General features: G+C 42.0%; 2 protein-coding genes across 4 annotated transcripts; both read right to left on the minus strand.

Annotated features, from left to right (window-relative positions):
* Positions 1 to 48: 48 nt before the first annotated feature.
* LOC139530283 (palmitoyltransferase ZDHHC7-like) lies at positions 49 to 8,635 on the minus strand. Of its 3 annotated transcripts, none has more exons than XM_071326534.1 (8): positions 8,494 to 8,635; positions 7,524 to 7,633; positions 7,069 to 7,374; positions 6,608 to 6,732; positions 6,250 to 6,346; positions 5,854 to 5,935; positions 2,749 to 2,879; positions 49 to 2,101 (listed from the first exon to the last, which is right to left on the minus strand). In XM_071326534.1, exons 3-8 carry the CDS (start codon positions 7,366 to 7,368, stop codon positions 1,922 to 1,924), a joined length of 915 nt encoding a protein of 304 aa, XP_071182635.1. In that variant the 5' UTR covers positions 7,369 to 7,374; positions 7,524 to 7,633; positions 8,494 to 8,635; the 3' UTR covers positions 49 to 1,921. The 3 variants fall into 3 exon arrangements, 2 of the variants coding, with proteins under 2 accessions (XP_071182635.1, XP_071182636.1); XM_071326535.1 differs by having other exon boundaries at positions 7,524 to 7,629; positions 8,494 to 8,628; XR_011665998.1 differs by having other exon boundaries at positions 1,981 to 2,101; positions 2,514 to 2,879.
* A 6,502-nt stretch (positions 8,636 to 15,137) lies between these two features.
* LOC139530285 (pro-adrenomedullin-like) lies at positions 15,138 to 18,934 on the minus strand. Its single transcript, XM_071326537.1, has 4 exons — positions 18,772 to 18,934; positions 18,180 to 18,295; positions 17,910 to 18,032; positions 15,138 to 16,171 (listed from the first exon to the last, which is right to left on the minus strand). The coding sequence occupies exons 2-4, from the start codon at positions 18,281 to 18,283 to the stop codon at positions 15,916 to 15,918; spliced, it is 483 nt and encodes a 160-aa protein (XP_071182638.1). The 5' UTR covers positions 18,284 to 18,295; positions 18,772 to 18,934; the 3' UTR covers positions 15,138 to 15,915.
* Positions 18,935 to 22,079: the final 3,145 nt, after the last annotated feature.

Genomic DNA, 22,079 nt, shown 5'->3' on the forward strand with positions numbered 1-22,079 from the left:
GATTACCACTCTTCTCTTCAGTCAGTAATATTGACAAAGAAATCAGGATTTTAGAGGTAGAAATTAAGTTCATTTACAATGGGAGCCCGGTAAAAGTTAGCAAGAAAGGGTTCAAAACAGAAGTACATAACATACTCTATAATCTCATAACAAGAGCATTTAAAAACAGCCAAGTCCTCATACATTACTTTATCCAGTCCATCAAATGTCCAATGAAAAAATCATAACGGTTAATCAGAATTATTTTCAGATCAGTATGATAGGAACTTCCCCTGTATACATAGGAGAGTATAACATAGGAGTGTATAGCATGGAATACTTGAGGGAAGCACATGCACATACTTGTGTGAAACTCATAAGGTTGTGTACAGTACTGTATTTAGACTTGATAAAGTAAATACCATACAGTACCATGTAAGCTTTTGACTGTTTGAGATAATCATCGACTCTGCTGGAGTCACATAGTCCATTACACACAAATTACAATTTTAAAAAGGTAGACTCAGCGTTATGACGTTGCCACGACCAGCACCGCAGACATTGAGATGAGTGTGATGCAAGACTTGGCTCTCAGAGACACACAGAGTATCTGCCAATATGCACGGGTGTGCTTCACGCTGCTAAAGTGGTAGCTACGACGTCACCAAAACAGCAGAAAAGTTTAGCCTCGCGCTTCCACGCTCTTAGTTGTTGCGGAAATTGGCCCAATATTGCTGTTAACTTCGTGCAACACTGAGTTTACCTTTAAATTAGAGCACAGTTTAAAAAAAAATATCATAGCATTCTTACTTCCTATTAAAAGAACCATGATGCTAACGTTTGGCTAATGAATCCAGTTCCTATGCCTTTAAAAATGGTCAACTTCACAGCAAATTCGTCAGACAGATTAGTAAAAGTTGATGTGATTGCCTCATGCAGAATCCAAACTGCTGATTATAGTAGTTCTCTACCATCTTGCTGCCATTAATTATTCATATTTCATATGCCTCCTTCCCCACCTCAACTCATCGAACTCCTACAAGTGGTAAACACACTTTTTTTGGTATGCAAAAACAGGATTCGCCAGCAATATATCCAGCAATATACTGTTTTCATTTAAAAAAAGTATGATATGGTTATAGTAGTGGTTAACACCAATTCCAGCGCATTGTTTTTCCAGAGGTGCAGCAATCTACGGCCAGGGAAGGACACTTAAGCCTAATTTATAACCCTACATACGGATGCAAGATCTCCAATTAGCCACGTAAAATGGCGAACCCTACATAGTTCCGTAGCCAAAATACACAGACGTGTGCAGTCCAGCAATTTGTAACTCGATACAAGTACAAGATTGTCATTTTGAGTAGCTAATTGAGTTCTTGCGTTGCGTATGTAACGTGAGGTATAAATTAGGCTTTACTCACTCACACCCCCCAGAGTGAGGAAGAGCAGAAAACAACAAGTGTCTTTAAAAGGAAGTCAATAACTAAACAACAGAACAGTCCTCTTGAGATACAGTGGATCCTCCCTTTAGGCGGCAATTCAGGAAATGTTTACTGTGTAGTATGTTGTGTTTCAGTCTGTTTTAGGACTACAGTACACTTTCATTTGATCTTTAAACAGTTTGATGGGTCTCTTGATTCCTGCTCCATGTCAGCTACAGGGAGACGTGATGTTCAGAAGCACCATTGTCCATGCGGTTGTATAGAACTTGAGTCTTCCTGGTAGCTGGCTCGTGTTCATTAGGGCACGCAATGGAAAATATTTAGCAAAATAAAACAAAAATGTACGTTTCTTATTGGACAAGTCCGCATAGTCCCTTTCCTGTTTCAATCCGTTTTCGTCTGTTTGATGCCTAAATGAACAGGACCCTGGTGTCAGAGACCGGTTCCGAAGATTGTTCCAGACAGTTCCTGTACAAAGCTGCTCATAATGTGAGGGGTCAGACTGAGAACTCGGCGCCGGCTTTCCGGGAGCTAGTGGTGAGTAGCCGGCGCAGTCGGAGACCGGCAAACGGGTTGATCCACAGCAGTGACGGCTGGCCCCCAAACACGCTCCTCATGCCCTCCCAGCGAACTTGCCTCTCCCACGTGGGCTTCTCATTCTTCAGACGCTCAATCTCCTAGTAACACACACACACACACACACACACTTTTTCAATAAAAGTTCAGCTAATGGGCAAATAACCACAATGGTAAATTAGCCTGCCATAGGTCACGAGTCTCATCAACATCACCACCACTAAGTTTCTACTTTCTTACATTATTAACAGTTTTATGAAGGAGGCTGATGTCTCATTTGTAAATAGGCCCCATTTCCCTCCTGATTCTATTGACAAATGGGACTTCACTACCATGGTCATGTGCTTGTTCAGAGGGGCAGGACACTTGGAAACAAATCCCAATCATGCAGAATAGAGAATCTTATTGTTGATAGAACTGGTCAATGTAGAATGGCGTTCTGTAATGCCTTTGCCCTACTGAATAAGCCCTGCATGTCTATCTATGGTTTGTCTATGTGGTTTGGCTCCTCACCGTCTTGTTGCAGATGGAGTGGACCTGAGAATGTAATGTATAACATGGAAACAATTCTTAATCATGCACAATACTCTATCTACATTGTATATCTAAGGTCGTGTGTTCAATTCCCACAAGAATCACATAACACAAATTGAAAACGTAGGCAATCACCGTGCAGAAACTTACTTAGGATAAAAAATGTAATTAAAAAAAACGTCTGCTAAGTGGCATATACTGTTAATCTCCTCACTGTCTCATCATTGCAGATGGAGTGGACCTGAGTGCCAAACATGATAGCTGTGAAGCTGAGGAAGAGGAGGCCCTCAAGGCAGAGGAAGATCATCAGCATCACCGTCACCGGAGGGGAAAAGTCACTGCACTCTGGAGGGGCAGAAACATCATCCAGCATAATGACATCAACACTGACCTCAATGTAGTTATATTTGAAGCTGCAATCCTGAATTTGAAAATCAAAAAAACGGCTACACCGCCACTTGGTTTGCTATAAAGCTGAGGGATGGGGCAAAAGAAAAATAACCACTATCAAATTCATAGATGGAGCTATGGATGCAAAGAATGATAGTCCACTAAATTAAAATGGTCATTTTAAGCATATTTTGAAGCTGTAACATTTTCTGAACAAAAACTTTGTTTACAAGCAATCTTACAATGCTTATCATAAATAGTCACCCCCTTGGATTTCTTCACATTTTATTCTGTTACAAAGTGGGATTAAAATGGATGTAATTGCAATTTTTTGTCAACGATCTACACAAAATACTACGTAATGTATATATGTTATTACATTTTTTTTTTTAAACGTTATACATACAGTTGAAGTCAGAAGTTTACATAAACCTTAGCCAAATACATTTAAACTCAGTTTTTCACAATTCCTTACATTAAATTCTAGTAAAAATGCCCCGTCTTAGGTCAGTTGGGATCACCACTATATTTTAATAATGTGAAATGTCAGAAAAATAGTAGAGAGAATTATTTCTTTCAGCTTTTTTTTTTTCTTTCATCACATTCCCAGTGGGTCAGAAGTTTACATACACTCAATTAGTATTTGGTAGCATTGCCTTTAAATTGTTTAACTTGGGTCAAACATTTCGGGTAGCCTTCCACAAGCTTCCCACAATACGTTGGGTGTATTTTGGCCCATTCCTCCAGACAGAGCTGGTGTAATGGAGTCAGGTTTGTAGGCCTGACTCGGAGTTTAAATGTATTTGGCTAAGGTGTATGTAAACTTCCGACTTCAACTGTACATACACAGACACACAGAACCAGTCAAAATTTGACACACCTGCTCATTATTTGTCATATTTTCTACATTGTAGAATAATAGTGAAGACATCAAAACTATGAAATAACACACATGGAATCATGTAGTAACCAAAAAAGCGTTAAATCAAAATGTATTTTAGATTCTTCAATGTAGCCACCTTTAGCCTTGATGACAGCTTTGCACACTCTTGGCATTCCCTCAACCAGCTTAACCTTTCCAACATTCTTGAAGGAGTTCCCACATATGCTGAGCACTTGTTGGCTACTTTTCCTTCACTCTGCGGTCCAACTCATCCCAAACCATCTCAATTGGGTTGAGGTCGGGTGATTGGGGAGCCCAAATCATCTGATGCAACACTCCATCAAAATCCTTCTTGGTCAAATAGTCCTTACACAGCCTGGATATGTTTTGGGTCATTGTCCTGTTGAAAAACAAATGATAGTCCCACTAAGCCCAAACCAGATGGGATGGCATATCGCTGCAGAATGCTGTGGTAGCCATGCTGTTTAAGTGTGCCTTGAATTGTAAATAAATAACTGACACTGTCACCAGCCAAGCACCCCCACACCATCAGACCTCCTCCTCCATGCTTCATGGAGATCATCCATTCACCTACTCTGCGTCTCACAAAGACACGACGGTTGGAACCAAAAATCTCAAATTTGGGCTCATCAGACCCAAGGACAGATTTCCACCGGTCCAATGTCCATTGCTCGTGATTCTTGGCCCAAGCAAGTCTCTTCATATTATTGGTGTCCTTTAGTAGTGGTTTCTTTGCAGCAATTCAACCATGAAGGCCTGATTCACGCAGTCTCCTCTGAACAGTTGATGTTGAGATGCGTCTGTTACTTGATCTCTGTGAAGCATTTATTTGAGCTGTAATTTCTGAGACTGATAAGTCTAATGAACTTATCTCTTGGTCTTTTTAGTATTCCAAGTGACGCTGGTTGAGAAAATGCCAAGAGTGTGCAAAGCTTTCACCAAGGTGACTACTTTGAAGAATCTAAGAATATATTTTGATTTGTTTAACACTTTTTTGGTTACGACATGATTCCATAGTTGTTATTTCATAGTGCTCCCATTTTATGTGTTGTGTTGGATTTTCACCGAACTTAACACCTTGTATTTAGGACTTCACCATGCTCAAAGGGATATTCAGTGTGTGCTTTTTATTTTGCCCTTCTTTGCGAAGCATTGGCGAGGCTCCCTGTTCTTTGTGGTTGAATATGTGCTTGAAATTCACTACTCGACTGAGGGACCTTATATATAATTGTGTGTGTGTGGTATACAGAGATGAAGTAGTCATTCAAAGATCACGTTAAACCCTATTATTGCACACAGAGTGAGTCCATGCAACTTATTGTTTGATAATTATTTTAAATGTTTTAATTACGAACTTCTCTCATCGCTGCAACTCCCCAACGGGCTCGGGAGAGGCGAAGGTCGAGTCATGCGACGCTTCTTAACACCCGCCCGCTTAATGCGGAAGCCAGCTGCACCAATGTCCCCACCACAAGGAGTCGCTAGAGAGCGATGAGCCAAGTAAAGCCCCCCCAGGCCAAACCGTCCCCTAACCCAGACGACGCTGGGCCAATTTTGCGCCGCCCTATGGGACTCCCGGTCACGGTCGGTTGTGACACAGCCTGGGATCGAACTGGGTCTGTAGTGACGTCTCAGACCGCTGCGCCACTCGGAGGGCCCATTGTGTGATTTGTTAAGCAAATTTGTGCTCCTAAATTTATTTAGGCTTGCCATAAGAAAGGGGTTGAGATACTTGTACACCCATGACATTTGAGTTATTTATTTTTTATACATTTGTGAACATTTATATACATTTTCTTTTAACCTTGACATTATGGTGTATTTTATATAGATCCGTGACAAAATAATCACAATTAAATCAATTTCAATCCCACTTTGTTATGCAACAAAATACTTATGATGGGTACAGTATTTTGGCAAGGAAAATCCCAGATTGTGTCTTTAAACAGGGCACATTGAAGTCAATGTAGTTGTATTTAAAAAGGAACAGTATATTTAGACAACGACTCATATAATGACACTCACCACTCCACTGGACTTTGACACAGGTTACGAACTGGTACCCACTCAGGGTGAGAGCGTGGGTGGAGATCATCGCTATGTACATCTGAAAAAAAGAGAAGGAATTATGATGTTTCCTTGTAGCAATCAGTTAACAGGGACTGTTTGGTTTACGGGCTTTTATGATAAGCAAGGGGAGAAGATGTCACAAATAAAGAGGACAGCCTAATAGTTGTCAAACCCATTGTTCCCATGCAAAACTACACAATAGCACAAAATAGGGATGTCAGTCGCAAAAAATATATATATTCATCATTTTGCCCTATTAGTTGATTAATTGGACTGATGTACTAGACATGCATTTCGCCATTTCCATTGTGCATCTGGACTTAAACAATGTGGATCTGAGACGGAACTCACAGTGAAGAGGACAAAGAAGCGCTGGTTGTTCTCTCCGACACAGTTGTTTACCCATGGACAGTGGTGATCCATCTTACGGATGCAGCGCTTACAAATACTACAGGAGAAGGAAACAAAACCATGGTCATTAGGCACCAAACGGAAGAAAATTGACAGGGACTACTTGGACTGCTCCAATACAAAATTGTCCTTTTTGTTTTCCATTGCAAAAGTTTTTCTACAGTGTGGACTAATGAACAGGACCCAGCATATTGGTCCGAAATAGGGAATTTTGCCTAGTTACTCGACCAGGAAAAAACCCTTGCCCTAGATACCATAAAGCATAATACAGAAAGCACACAACGCATTTCTTTCTCACCTGCAGTGGTGGGCTCTCTCAGGTTTGATGCTGCAGCATTTGGGACACTTATAGATGACTTCTCCTGGTTTCAGCTTCAGGCTCTCCATGTATTTCTTGGTGGCGTTGCCTTTGGGCACAGCTCCCTAAAAACAGACACAAGGATGGACAGAATGGACACAGGCAGACTGACAGGAGGACATGTTTGGACAGACTCATTCAAAACTTCAAGGAAACTCCTCGTAAGTCAGTTCTTTCATTGCTAATAGGACAACACACGGTTCCTATAATGTGCCCATGAGCAACAGAGTGCTCTCATATGACATTCTTTCTGACTGCTTATTTTACTGCTTGTATGGTCCGTCTTGCCCTCCATTCAAAGTCACTCCCTTTTTCAAGTCACCCAACATTACAATGCATCCTCATTTCTTTGTTACGGTGGGCCCTAATGAGCACGGCCCTGCAGTGGTCAGTTCACTCACCGGGTCGGTGAGCATGGTGCGCAGGTGCGAGCTGAGTGCCAACACGGCCAGGCAGTTGAAGACCACGCCGTTGACCACAGCGTACCAGAAGCTCTTGGAGGGCAGCAGCATGACAAAGGTGACCACAAAGTCGGCGTAGAGCACCAGAAACCAGGTGATGAAGGCACAGACCATGCCACAGCCGTCCTGGATGAACCACACCCGTTCCGCTTCCCCTAATGCGGAACCCGCTGCAGCCTCCTCCCTGTCCAGCAGGGGGTGCTGTTGCTCTACATCTCGCAGCCGATGACCTGAAGACATGCTGCCCTGCAGGGAGAGACAGAAGAAGGGAATATGAAAGCACAGAAAGAAAAATATAGTATTTGTTCAAATAAAACACTTTGGTCTAATTGTGGACATAGGCTATTAAGCCCTACTTCGTGCCCATTGACTAATTAGGCGTACTTTGTACTCACTTTTTGTTAGTGTCCTTTAGAGTGCCATTGTGTCCAATCTTCAGCACTACTGATGAGAGCATCCAGGGCCTGACTTCTCAGGCCACATAGTTGAAAGTGAAACATCCTTGCTGTAACAGGGGTGTATACATTACAGAAACCATTTACAGTTTAAGAATCAAAAGGAAGCAAACATAGAAAATGGATCGAAAGGGGGAGTGCCCTACCTGGGGTGTATTCATTACAGAAACTGTTGACCGTTAAAGAACCATACGGAAGCAAACAGCAAAAATAGAGTTTCTATTGGACACATTCAGGTAGGTCCCTCCCCGTTTCGGTTGCTTCTGTTTAAGCAGAATGAATACACCCCTGAATTTGTCCAATATAAAAACTCTCGATTGCGTTTCCATTTGTAATAATTTCTCCAAACAATTGCAAAACTAGCGTTTCTATTAGACAGATTCAGGTAGGTACCGGCCTGTTTGCGGAACCTGTCCAATAGAAACGGACATTTTGGTTCGTTTGGAAACTGTTTTGTGTAATGATTACGGTGACAGTTCAACAATCCATATCTATAAATCAGAGGTCAACATCTGATCCAGTAACAATGTTGTGTGCACAGCAGATGGAATACCATTTGCACATCCTTTTTAAACAAAGACCTTTGAGAATATGGCATTATGCAGCTTGCTAGCTAACGACGTCGTAAACACATAACAAGACAGCTAGCTAGCCCTCCGTGGTGGTTGATGTTAATAGGTTGTGCAGTAGCAAAGTTCATTCAACTACTTACGAAACAAACGATTGACATCCGACAGTAGTAAGCTAGTGGTGTCAAACTTATCTCATTGACTGATGATGGTTAGCTAGGTAACGTTAGCACTTCTAGCCAGCTGTCGGCTAACATTTACAACTGTCTAACATTAGTGAGCAGCTGTAGGTATTTGCGCTAGCATTATTAATGTTAAATATTAAGTAACTAAATGCTTACCCTTAGACAGTTTACAAGTTTCCTTCTGATGGAATAAGGCTTCAATTTCATTCATGACAGAGCCCCACTCAAGGCAAGTAGCTAGGCTAACGCTAGCTACACAACAATGTTTGGGAAGGTGCATTTCCGGTATTGTAGAATATTTTGAGAACTGTCCAATTTTGTTATGATCAGATTTGTATACTTTTTAAAATGTTTTAATCATTTAGCTACTTATTTAGTTTATTAAATCAGAAGTTTTTGTGCAACAGGCAAATATTTGCTTTTTGTAATTACAAAAAGTATGTAAAGAGACTACTCAGTAAACCTACCTGTGTACTGTAGGGTTTAGCCACTGGGCCCCTCCCATATTTATGTTACCCATGTTACTGCAGGTGGTGGGGTCCCAGGCAGTACTAAACAAGGTGCTATAAAATCTTAAATTAAGAACATTTTACATTTTGGAGGATCATTCCTGTAAGAATGTGAGAATGCATAAAGCAATAACACGTTTTGAAACATTTACATTTAAGTCATTTAGCGGACGCTCTTATCCAGAGCGACTTACAAATTGGTGCATTCACCTTATGATATCCAGTGGAACAACCACTTTACAATAGTGCATCTAACTCTTTTAAGGGGGGGGGAACAGGCCCTGAAATAGTTTGAACATACATTCACATAATTCAATTACAAAGTGGGACTTTAATTCAATCATTCCTTGGTTATGGAAACCTAGTTCTAAAAACATGAAGTGATGAAATTATGTGGAAAATTCAGTTTTAGACCAATACCTTGACTCTGTGTGCATTTTTCTAGTATTTTTCTAGTCAGTAGACCCGTTATCACTGAATCTGATTGTGTGTCGAAACCTGCTTGGGATCTGCTTTTGTTTTGGTCAGGGGCATTGGTATAGCATACATTGTTCACTGACTGTAATTATTATCTTACATGATGTATGCTCTGGCAGTGAGCTAGCTCGAAGGACAATATTAATGTCCTAACGCCAAGACTAATGTACTGCATGTATTTTAGCCTAATCTTCTTAGAAATTGTTAAACAAATATGTGGCATTTCCTGTCTGAAATGTGCTAGTTATTGTTTTCACAAATTAGTGTCATCCCAAACTAATGCAATATGGTGTAATTACAGACCGTAATTCTGGGCATTTCTTGATGTGTTCGTTCCTTGGTATTAGGAAACGCCCATTGGTGCTTGCCATTGGTCAATTCCGGTGTTTTGAGAGTGATGGTTTCTCAACACTGATGATTTTTGTACATCGCAGGTTAGGATAATGAATGTGGCAGGTTAGGATAATTAAGTTTGCAGGTTAGGATAATTAACGTTGCGGGTTAGGAGAATGAGGTTACGGTTAGGAAAAGGGTTAGGCGTAGCTACAACGATACAGTTGTCAACAACTGTTGTCCCCGACGCGAAAGCAATGACCACGGACCAATGGCGAGCATCAATGGGTGTAACTTGATATTAAGAAATGCCGATATCAGAAAACGCCCCCTAATTGCAGTCTGTAATTACATCCTTCTCAACTAATGTGCTAACTAGGTTTGAAAAAAATCAGACCTGGGTTCAAATACTATTTGAAATAATTTCAAATACTTTAGCTGGGATAGTTTGAGCTTGCCTGGTGCAATGGAACCAATAGAATAGTCTTCCCATCTGGGACTCCAGGCAGGCTTAGGCAATCGCTAAAAGTATTAGAAACATTTGTAAATAGTATTTCAACCCAGATCTGTTAAACATAAATAGAAGGGAGTATGTCAATCACAGGAGGTTGGTGGCACCTTAATTGGGGAGGATGGGCTCATGGTAATGGCTGGAGCTGAATGGGTAGAATGGTATCAAATATATTAAATTTGCATCATTCCGTCCGTTATTATGAGCCGTCCTCCTCAGCAGCCTCCACTGAATTATCAATGGGTAATATAAAAATCCTGATAAAATGGTAATAATTTCATAACATAATGGCATATGGTGACCACGCTGTTCTGTGTCAAAGGCCCAGCTATGTTGACTGACTAAAATCACAGTCTCTATCTGTCATGTCTCTATTTGAAAGTCCCAAAATAAGATTTAAAGTTTAAAAAATTATACTTAGCCAAATTCCAATAAACTGGTAACAGTCCTGCATAGTCAAAATCATGTTTTTCTTTAAATTGGATAATATTTGGATGAATGCAGATCAAAGTAGGATGACCAAAGTTTGAAAAATGACTATTTCTGGTACATTGATAAAGTTTGATCATAAAGTTACTGGTCCCCTCCCCCTGTTAAAAACTTGAATTCAGGAGGCGGGATTATAGGGACATCACATAAAGCCTCTCATTTTAGTTCACAAATGGTAACGTCTTATTCTCATACATAATTTAAACAAGTACCGTCTTGTAACCAGAAGGCGTGTTGTAGGGGAAAACCTAGTCAACCCTGCATTTAACCCAACCCCTCTGAATCAAAGAGGTGCAGGGGGCTGACACATCCATGTCTTCAGCACCCGGGGAAAAGTGGGTTAACTGGGGAAGAGGACAGATTTTTACCTTGTCAGCTCAGGGATTCCATCCAGCAACTTTTCAGTTACTGGCTCAACGCTCTAACCACGAGGCTACCTGCCGCACTGTGTTTACAGAAGGGTGCGGTTTACATAGCTAGGTAGCTAGTCTACTGGTTCCAAAAATGTACCTCAAAATATCAGCAATTAGAATTACAGATTTGTCCTATTCATTTAAGGCAAGGATACTTATAGGTCTCCCCTTTCATCTGTGTCTGTTGAGTTACTGGTTAGCTTGGTCTTCAGCCAGCATGGAACAAAGGAGGGGGAAGGGTCGCTCAAAACTCAGATACAGTTATGTCAACACATGAAGAGATGCCAAATGGAAGTATAAAAGTTCTTGATATCATTGATAGTCATTGTTTATGAATATTGTCTGGCAGTCTATATACTACCCAGACCTCATCCTGTCCAATTCTTACTGAAAAAGTCCAAGATTAAACATGGCTGACAATTCCATTTGGGCAAACTAGCTACTTTAAACAGCCAACATTTTGTCTATATCGATGCTTTTATAATAACCAAACAATTGCATAAACCAACACAAATAATTTGTGAAACCATGATGTGATGTGGATTTTGCATACAATTTCAATGTGCTTGAGATGACCTCACTGTGTCCATGTGGCTTGTTGACATAGGTGTTTCAAAGAACTGTCAGTCAAGGTGAGCTCCCTGCCCACTCAGCTATTAGCTCCCCTCCCACTCAGCCTGTCTTTTCAGACTTCCTGATAGTTAGATGTACATTTTCTCAAATTCATAGAATTTGTATTGGGAAAAATGTTACGGGGGATGTTTTGGTCACTCAAACGGCTATTTTACATAGAAATCAGGATGACTGTGCGGGACCTTAAAACCATATTAATAATCAATCAATGCAGATTATGTAAATGCATGCCGTCTCCAAAAACGTATTGTGATTGTCTCCAAGAGCTTGTTGTTTTTGAAAAGCAAAGATGGATGGTGGATTGATGGGGGTCAAGGTTTTTTCACAAAACACACAGGAACATGAGGATGGCTGAAGAAGCGCATTTACATTACTGTAAGTAGTCACAGAGGAAGATAGATGGCAGTAGAACACTTCTCAAAATCTCCCTTGCAAGCTACCTTCCCTCATGCTTTACTGTCAGATAACTACATAACACAAAGTAGCACCACAATTCCACTGGCTCCTAACCCAAAACTTCTGAGAACTGCCAAACAAAAAGGCTGCATTTACACAGGCAGCCCAATTCCATTAATTGGTTCTTTGACTGGTATTTGATTTGTTGAGATCTTTTCACATCAGATCTTTTTTTTTAGAGCTGATCTGATTGGTCAAAATACCAACTGGTGAAAAAAATATCAGAATTGGGCTGCCTGTGTAAACGCAGCCTAATTGACCCCTTCTCTCCACTTGCGTTTTCAGTAACCATGTTTAGATTTGGTCAGGCAAACAAATGTCGCCACTCTCCAAAAAGCATAACTTAAAATATTCATAACGCCACTGAATGAAACCGCTGAAGCAAAGGGAAAAAATGTATATGACTTTAGGTGTATGGATATTTTAATGTTTGACCATGTTGCTTAGCTTCACATAAACGTGATACATGACCAAGTAGCTATTGACACATTAAACTGCAGTACTACACTGCAGAACTGCTAATCATACAAGTTACAAAGCCTTTATACTCTAATTCATATCATACACAGAAAATTGGCCAGTGTTACCTAGTGTTGATTTTTCAGTGTAACATTTCTAGTGTTAATTCAGGTGTTAAATTATCTCTGTAAGTGTTAAATTAACACCCATCATTATCATATTTCCCAGCATTCAGGTAGATATATTTTTTAGGATTTAATTAATTTTCAGTTTTTGCATGTACATGGTTTAATGATAAATCATATGCTATACACAGATAAATAACATACATTTTTCTAAACTAATGCAATCAGTTAGTTAGATTTATTGCACCTGTTACTGAAACGGTTGTTCCAGTTAGGTAGTTTCCTTTCTCAATGTTTTTAATTCTGATAGTAGGTTGCAGGTAAATGACAAGTCTAGCTGTTGGATAGCTTAACTCTAGCTGGATTCTGATTGAAATTGCACATCACTTTGCAAGCCAAAATAATGTTGCTTGGCGGCCTGATGTAGCCTGTAAACAAGGAGTGTCAGGCCACACTGTACTAGGGTAAAACTAGGCCTCAAAATAATGCCATATGAGATATGTAATGTACAGTGCATTCCGAAAGTATTCACATCCCTTGACTTTTTCCACATTTTCTTACATTACAGCCTTATTCTAAAGTGTATGAAATATTTTTTCCCCTCATCAATCTACACACAATACCCCATAATGACAAAGTGAAACAAGTTTTATAAAAACCCGACAGAAATGCCTTATGGACATAAGTATTCAGACCCTTTGCTATGAGATTCGAAATTGAGCTCAGGTGCATCCTGTTTCCATTGATCATCCTTGAGATGTTTCTACAACTTGACTGGAGTCCACCTGTGGAGAAGGGTACCAAAAAAAGTCTGTGGATCCAATAGGACTCTTCCTAGAGCTGGCCGCCCGGCCAAACTGAGCAATCGGGGAAGAAGGACATTGGTCAGGGAGGTGACCAAGATCCCAATGGTGACTCTAACAGAGCTCCAGCGTTCCTCTGTGGAGATAGGAGAACCTTCCAGAAGGACAATCATCTCTGCAGCACTCCACCAATCAGGCCTTTATGTTAGAGTGGCCAGACAGAAGCAACTCCTCAGTAAAAGGCACATGACAACACCACTTGGAGTTTGCCAAAATGCACCTAAAGGACTCACACCATGAGAAACAAGATTATCTGGCCTGATGAAACCAAGATTGATCTCTTAACCTGTATGCCAAACGTCATGTCTGGAGGAAACCTGGCACCATCCCTACGGTGACGCATGGTGGTGGCTGCATCATGCTGTGGAGATGTTTTTCAGCGGCAGAGACTGGGAGATTAGTCAGGATCAAGGGAAAGATGAACGGAGCAAAGTATAGAGATCCTTGATGAAAACCTGCTCTAGAGTGCTGAAGACCTCAGACTGGAGACAGCGACCCTAAGCACACAGCCAAGACAATGCAGGAATGGCTTCGGGACAATACTCTGAATGTCCTTGAGTGGTCCAGCCAGAGCCTGGACTTGAATCCAATCGAACATCTCTGGAGAGACCTGAAAATAGCTGTGCCAACCTTGTAGCGTCATACCCAAGAAGACTCAAGGCTGTACTCGCTGCCAAAGGTGCTTCAACAAAGTAAAGGGTTTGAATAATTATGTAAATGTAATATTTCCATTTATTTTTAATACATTTGCAAAAATGTCTAAAAATCTGTTTTTGCTTTGTCATTATGGGGTATTGTGTGTAGATTGATTGGGGGGGAAACAATTGAAACAATTTTAGAATAAAGCTGTAATTTAAAACATTTTGGAAAAAGTTAAGGGGTCTGAATACTTTCCGAATGCACTATGTACTTGTATTTAAATTGCACTTCTCTCGATATGTACACAAACTCAAGTTCAAGTACAGTATCAATGAGCACAAAATACAGAATCCAAGGCCTTGATAACCAAACATTGTATATCTTTGTAGTCCCAAATACAGTATTTCTGGTACAATGTTTCTCTCACCACCATTGATTTAGTTTTGAACTGATATTGGTGGTATATGTTGAATTTGTCAGTCAATAGCATTTATATAGGTCCTCTTTTCCTGTTAGGCTCTAGTCCCAGCCCAAGTCCCAGGGTAAGAGAGGCCACTCTTTTACAGTAGTTGACATTAACAGGCTGACTACTACTACGCTCTCGTCACGTGCGCTGCAAAATAAATTTAGAAATCTGTTATTCAATTATTGCACCCACACTGCTCGCGCACGCCAGTCGAGCGTCTGCGTTGCCAAGGGCTAAAATAGAAGTCAGTTCTATTTCTGACACAGATCGCACTGCAAGTCCTACCTCTCCCATCTCCTCATTGGTTTATAGAAGCAGGTACCCACGTGCCATCTCATTGGTTATACCCACGTGGTATAACCACGTGGGCCATAAATGCCATAAATGTTTAATGCTTTTCGACCTGTCCCCAAATTAATATAATTGGTTCAGAGTTTGTTTTGATATTTTAACCTGCATGTCATGATCGCGTTTGGTGTGGGGGGGACAAAAAACATTTATGCACGATGGCGCACAGCCAGTTTGGGTTCCGTGTAATTCCAATTGGAATCCAGCTAGTGGGAATATCCAGCATTTGGAATTTTTATTCACCTGCAACCTGAATTAAGAATGACAGCTGGGTTGGGAAGATAAACATATGAAACAAGGAACAACCATTTCAGTAACAGGTGCAATAAGACCAAGTAACAGATTGGATTAGAAAAATGTATGTTATTTATATTAGAGAAGCATAAGATTAATTAATGTACATGCAAAAACATAGCTATTGAAACAAACAATTAAAAATCAACCTGCAATAGAGCATGCTAGGAAATATGACAATGGGCGCGGTTTTGGTTTAACTCTGGTTATTAAAACCAACACTTGGTGTTTTACACCAATGAATGTTAAATTAACTCCGTAAGTGTTAAATTATGACCTGAATTAACACTAGAAATGTTGGACTGAAAAAATCCAGACACTTCTTATCGCTTCCCTCTGCCGCTGCTTTCTTTCATCCACAGTGGCATGAAATTCATTACCTGCTCCATTGGCTTTGTCCATCCTTTCCCCTACACAGGAAGGGAATGCTCAGGAATAGCACCTCAGTAGATTCTCAGCCAGCCAGACACATAAAAAAAAGCACCTGGCATTCACTAGATTGACACTCCTCTTCTCTGCCTGACTCAAGTTTGTCTGAGCAGGTTGGCCTATAGATGGAGTCCTTAGCGGCTCTCGCTGCTCCAGCCCAATCTCACTCTCCCTGCTTGGAGAGTTAGCAAAGCATAGAGCTGTGGGAGAGACCATGGAGACCTGCGGCGGCGGCGACCGTAACCCTGCGAGCTGATCTTATCCTCCGGGGCTCTGTTGACCTTTAACCTGTTGTTGAGGATGTGCAGCCGATGGACCAGGTTTTGCAGGGTGCATGTTCCCAGAGAACAGCCAGGTCTTTTCACTGAGGTCACAATGGATCTTCTGGACCTGAAAGAGATCAAAGGAGATGAGACAAGAAATCAGAGATTTACGAAGATTTCTAAAGATTGACAAAATGTAAATGGGCTTGACCAAAAACCAGTGAAATGTGACATTTATAGCAGTAAAACCAAAACAAGCGACAGTGACCATTATTTAAATACACTGCTCAAAAAAATAAAGGGAACACTTAAACAACACAATGTAACTCCAAGTCAATCACACTTCTGTGAAATCAAACTGTCCAATTAGGAAGCAACACTGATTGACAATAAATTTCACATGCGGTTGTGCGAATGGAATAGACAAAAGGTGGAAATTATAGGCAATTAGCAAGACACCCCCAAAAAAGGAGTGAATCTGCAGGTGGTGACCACAGACAACTTCTCAGTTCCTATGCTTCCTGGCTGATGTTTTGGTCACTTTTGAATGCTGGCGGTGCTTTCACTCTAGTGGTAGCATGAGACGGAGTCTACAACCCACACAAGTGGCTCAGGTAGTGCAGTTCATCCAGGATGGCACATCAATGCGAGCTGTGGCAAAACGGTTTGCTGTGTCTGTCAGCGTAGTGTCCAGAGCATGGAGGCGCTACCAGGAGACAGGCCAGTACATCAGGAGACGTGGAGGAGGCCGTAGGAGGGCAACAACCCAGCAGCAGGACCGCTACCTCCGCCTTTGTGCCAGGAGGTGCACTGCCAGAGCCCTGCAAAATGACCTCCAGCAGGCCACAAATGTGCATGTGTCTGCTCAAACGGTCAGAAACAGACTCCTTGAGGGTGGTATGAGGGCCCGATGTCCACAGGTGGGGGTTGTGCTTACAGCCCAGCACCGTGCAGGACGTTTGGCATTTGCCAGAGAACACCAAGATTGGCAAAATCGCCACTGGCGCCCTGTGCTCTTCACAGATGAAAGCAGGTTCACACTGAGCACATGAGCACATGTGACAGACGTGACAGAGTCTGGAGACGCCGTGGAGAACGTTCTGCTGCCTGCAACATCCTCCAGCATGACCGGTTTGGCGGTGGGTCAGTCATGGTGTGGGGTGGCATTTCTTTGTGGGGCCGCACAGCCCTCCATGTGCTTGCCAGAGGTAGCCTGACTGCCATTAGGTACCGAGATGAGATCCTCAGACCCCTTGTGAGACCATATGCTGACACATGCACATTTGTGGCCTGCTGGAGGTCATTTTGCAGGGCTCTGGCAGTGCACCTCCTTGCACAAAGGCGGAGGTAGCGGTCCTGCTGCTGGGTTGTTGCCCTCCTACGGCCTCCTCCACGTCTCCTGATGTACTGGCCTGTCTCCTGGTAGCGCCTCCATGCTCTGGACACTACGCTGACAGACACAGCAAACCTTTTTGCCACAGCTCGCATTGATGTGCCATCCTGGATGAACTGCACTACCTGAGCCACTTGTGTGGGTTGTAGACTCCGTCTCATGCTACCACTAGAGTGAGAGCACCGCCAGCATTCAAAAGTGACCAAAACATCAGCCAGGAAGCATAGGAACTGAGAAGTTGTCTGTGGTCACCACCTGCAGAATCACTCCTTTTTTGGGGGTGTCTTGCTAATTGCCTATAATTTCCACCTTTCGTCTATTCCATTTGCACAACAGCATGTGAAATTTATTGTCAATCAGTGTTGCTTCCTAAGTGGACAGTTTGATTTCATAGAAGTGTGATTGACTTGGAGTTACATTGTGTTGTTTAAGTGTTCCCTTTATTTTTTTGAGCAGTGTATAATATAATTACCTGGAATTAAATACAGAGGAGTCTGTCTCCTCTCTCTGCCCTGGTCCACTGAGGATCCCTGAGTCTAAGGCAGAGCTGCTGTGGAGAGCTGCTCTCATGCGACTCGGTAGCCAGCCTCTAAATCTATCAAACGAGAAGGCATGGTTAATGCAGAACTAACCCAGTTCTCCCTAGACATATCAAAGACAGAGCACACACCCTATCCAATAATCCTGTACACTCTATTGAATTAGATGGTGGCCACTGTTCGTCTTTGGTCAAGCAGCTTACCTCTTTTTCAAGTTGGAGTTGAGGCCAACTTTGGTGCCTTTCACCAGAGGTAAAATTGTGGCTAGAACACACAAGCAGATGGTGGTTTGAAGCACCACTTTCATATTGGCTAGAACCTGTGAATAACAATGGAATGAATTAGCATGATTTTCAGAACAGTACAATTCTCACCTTTCCCCACGAGTAGTTGAGACAATCTCCTGGCTCCAAAAGCATACCTGGATTATACCATGCTTACATAAGAGGGTCCAAAAGGCAGGTTCCCTCCAGCCCCTGGTCATTCCTTTATTTCAGGGTTACATTTTGCCTAATGTAATAGCTGGACAAAAACTGTATTGGCTAGAATTCCTCTGTGTTCAGGAATACCATACATTCTAAATGGATGAGACTGGGCTATTTTCTTCAGTAAGAACAATATAGTAAGAAAGCTGCACCCCTGTATATACACACACAAAACTGCTTATCTTGGACAACAAAGACAGCACCCCTGTCTATACATTCCTGCCTTGACTTCAGAAAAAAATATGTTTTACCTAATACAAGTCAGTAACAAAAGATACATTCACAAGTTCAAATGACAGAGGTGACTTACCTCAGTCTCAAAACAATTTTACTTCACCGGGAGGTTGTGAGGAAAAAGAGTAATATGTATCCCAATGGCTCCCAGTTGCATACAATCGATCTATCCAGTTGGCTAGGTGTCCTTTTCAAGGCTATAGAGTTACCTATTAGTCTGAGTGTACATAGCCAAGTGAGAGGCTTTATAGGGGGGATGGGAGGGACTTATACCTGAGTGACAGTCAATGTGGGAGGGGCTTGTGTATGTGAAAGCTTTTCCCATCCCATTCTCCAGCAGACAGCGGGATAAGCCAGTCAGGCTCGTGAGGCCCATGTAATGTAGCACAGCTATACACTGAGTGCACAAAACATTAAGGACAACTGCTCTTTCCGCGACAGACTGACCAGGTGAATCCAGGTGAAAGCTATGACCCCTTATTGATGTCACTTGTTGAATCCACTTCAATCAGTGTAGAGGTTAAAGAAGGATTTTTAAGCAGGTTAAAGAAGGATTTTTAAGCCTTGAGACAACTGAGACATGGATTGTGTTTGTGTGCCATTCAGAGGGTGAATGGGCAAGAAAAAATATTGAAGTTCCTTTGAACGGGGTATGGTAGTAGGTGCCAGGCGCACCAGTTTGTGTCAAGAACTGGAATGCTGCTAAGTTTATCACGTCAACAGTTTCCTGTGTGTATCAAGAATGGTCCACCACCAAAAGGACATCCAGCCAACTTGACACAACTGTGGGGAGCATTGGAGTCAACATGGGCCAGCATCCCTGTGGAATGCTTTCGACACCTTGTATAGTCCTTGCCCCTCGACTAATTGAGACTGTTCTGAGCGCAAAAGAGAGAGGGGGGGAGTGATGAGTGATGAGAGTGACATTCATATTGACAGCCAAATGAGTAACAGTGTTGATGTGTGCCACTCGTTGTTCTCAGTTTTCTAAAACATTTTGTTACTGGTAACCTCTGTGCTGTGTCTAGACTTGACAGGTAGCCTACCCCTTTCCTGCAGTCAAATCACCCAATCGCTCTGTAGTGGCCTCATTGGTGGAATGTTATAAATGTTTTTCATAATTAATAAACATTGTTTTTAAAAACCTGCTGAAAATCTGGTGTTTCTAAGTCAAATGGTTGTGTTATATTTCAGTCTTCTGTGAGGTATATGAAGTGTATTATTGGGATGCAAACTCAAAATGTAACACATTTCAACTCTATATCTCAGATGGTACAGGTGTCAATTTTTTTAAAAGCCCATAACCATGTGTGTGAAGTGTATACTCTTGTTTCAAAGTAGATTTGTTTAAGACCTTCAAGAAACACTCTGTGTGACCCTGATTTACAGTAGTACCCTGGAGGAAATTAGGGTTAAGTGCCTTTTCACCTTATCGGCTAGGGTATACAAACCAGCGGTTTTTCGGTTACTGGCCCAAAGCTCTAACTGCTAGGCTACCTGCTGCCCAAGCATCAGCTGTAACTCATTGCTGATCAGACTCCACACTTGTCCCCACTCTCCTTAATCACCACTGCCACCCTACTTAAACCTGAACAAACTAACATTCCTCCTCTTTGTTCTGCAGTGCATGTCACGTTGCACAACGCTGCGGTGCTAGCCTTATCAAGTTTTGCATCTCTCCTCCTATATAGTATCTCTAAGGTTCTTCCAAGGATCTCCTGAGGGGATTGCCATCACCACGGTAGCCTAACTACCACAGCCTGTGTCTACCTGCAACTCCAAGCCAAACTCTAGAGTCCATTCCCAGGAGCCTTCATCCGCAGCCCTTCGTTTCATCCGGTCCATTCCCATCCTGAATCCTCATTCTCAATGTATTGTCCTTAAACTCGTGAAATATCAGGAAAGGCCATTTGTGCCTGACATTGGTCAGTTCCGGTGTTATAAGACTGATGGTTTCTCAACACAGACATGTTTACATCGCAGGTTAGGATAATTAATGTGGCAGGTTAGGTGAATTAGCTTGACAGGTTAGGAGAATGAGGTTAAGCTTAGGGAAAGGGTTAGGTTTAGCTACAATACTACAGTTGTCAACAACAGCCATGGACCAATTGGAGAATCAGTCAGTCTGCAATTACACACTTCTCGATATCCCCACTCTGGCTGGATTCCAATAGGAATTACACATCACTTTGCAAGCCATCATAATGTGACTTGCATGCAGTGCTGACACTGTTACACTTTCTCAGTGTAATGAATTAACACCTGTAGTGCTACAGTAAACAAATATTGGGTGTTGTTTTAACGCTGTATGATGTAAAGTCTAATTAGCATATTTCCCAGGGTGAACTTTCTTCTCGAGTGAATTGTAGAGTTACAGCCATGACTGTATTTGTTAGTGACAGAAAGGAAAGGAAAGGTGATACCTAGTCAGTTGTACAACTGAATGCATTCAACTGAAGTGTGTCTGCCGCATTTAACCCAACCCCTCTGAATCAGAGCTGCGGGGGGCTACCTTAATCAACATCCACGTCTTCGGCGCCCAGGGAACAGTGGGTTAACTGCCTTGCTCAGGGGCAGAACGACAGATGAGACATGGTTATTGAATTCTTTCCTTTTAAAGGCCTATGGCTTTTACCAAGGGAGCACTTAGGAGAATGCTATAATTAAAATTAAACACCATGAAAATACAAACATCAAAAGGCCTTACTTTGATGGCCTAGTTTTATCCTGTGGTAAATTCAGTTGATTGGACATGATTTGGAAAGGCACACACCTGTCTATATAAGGTCCCACAGTTGACAGGGCATGTCAGTGCAAAACACAAGGCATGAGGTCAAAGGAATTGTCCGTAGAGCTCCGAGACAGGATTGTGTCGAGGCACAGATCTGGGGAAGGGTACCAAAAAAAATCTGAAGCATTGAAGGTCCTCAAGAACACAGTGTCCTCTATCATTCTTAAATAGAAGATGTTTGGAACCACCAAGACTCTTCCTAGAGCTGGCCACCTGGCCAAACTGAACAATGGGGGGAGAAGGGCCTTGGTTAGGAAGGTGACCAAGAACCCAATGGTCATTCTGACAGTGCTCTAAAGTTCATCTGTGGAGATGGGAGAACCTTCCAGAAGGAAAACCATCTATGCAGCACTCCACCAATCAGGCCTTTATGGTAGAGTGGCCAGACGGAAGCCACTCCTCAGTAAAAGGCACATGACAGCCCACGTGGAGTTTGCCAAAAGGCACCTAAACACTCTCAGGATTCTATGATGTGATGAAACCAAGATTGAACTCTTTGGCCTGAATGCCAAGCATCATGTCTGGAGGAAACCTGGCACCATCCCTACGGTGAAGCATGGTGGTGGCTGCATCATGCTGTGGAGATGTTTTTC

This window comes from Salvelinus alpinus, chromosome 9 (genome assembly GCF_045679555.1).
Source record: "Salvelinus alpinus chromosome 9, SLU_Salpinus.1, whole genome shotgun sequence".
Classification (NCBI taxonomy): Eukaryota; Metazoa; Chordata; class Actinopteri; order Salmoniformes; family Salmonidae; genus Salvelinus; species Salvelinus alpinus.

Excerpts from the sequence above, each read along its gene's own strand:
- LOC139530283 (XM_071326534.1), bottom strand. The coding sequence starts at position 7,368 with ATGTCTTCAGGTCATCGGCTGCGAGATGTAGAGCAACAGCACCCCCTG. Across the intron at positions 5,936-6,249 it reads GCTTCTTTGTCCTCTTCACT|ATGTACATAGCGATGATCTC; the intron begins GTGAGTTCCGTC and ends TCTTTTTTTCAG. Across the intron at positions 2,880-5,853 it reads TGTCAAAGTCCAGTGGAGTG|AGTGCAGTGACTTTTCCCCT; the intron begins GTGAGTGTCATT and ends CTGCCCCTCCAG.
- LOC139530285 (XM_071326537.1), bottom strand. The coding sequence starts at position 18,283 with ATGAAAGTGGTGCTTCAAACCACCATCTGCTTGTGTGTTCTAGCCACA. Across the intron at positions 18,033-18,179 it reads AACTCCAACTTGAAAAAGAG|ATTTAGAGGCTGGCTACCGA; the intron begins GTAAGCTGCTTG and ends CTCGTTTGATAG. Across the intron at positions 16,172-17,909 it reads TCCTCTGTATTTAATTCCAG|GTCCAGAAGATCCATTGTGA; the intron begins GTAATTATATTA and ends GATCTCTTTCAG.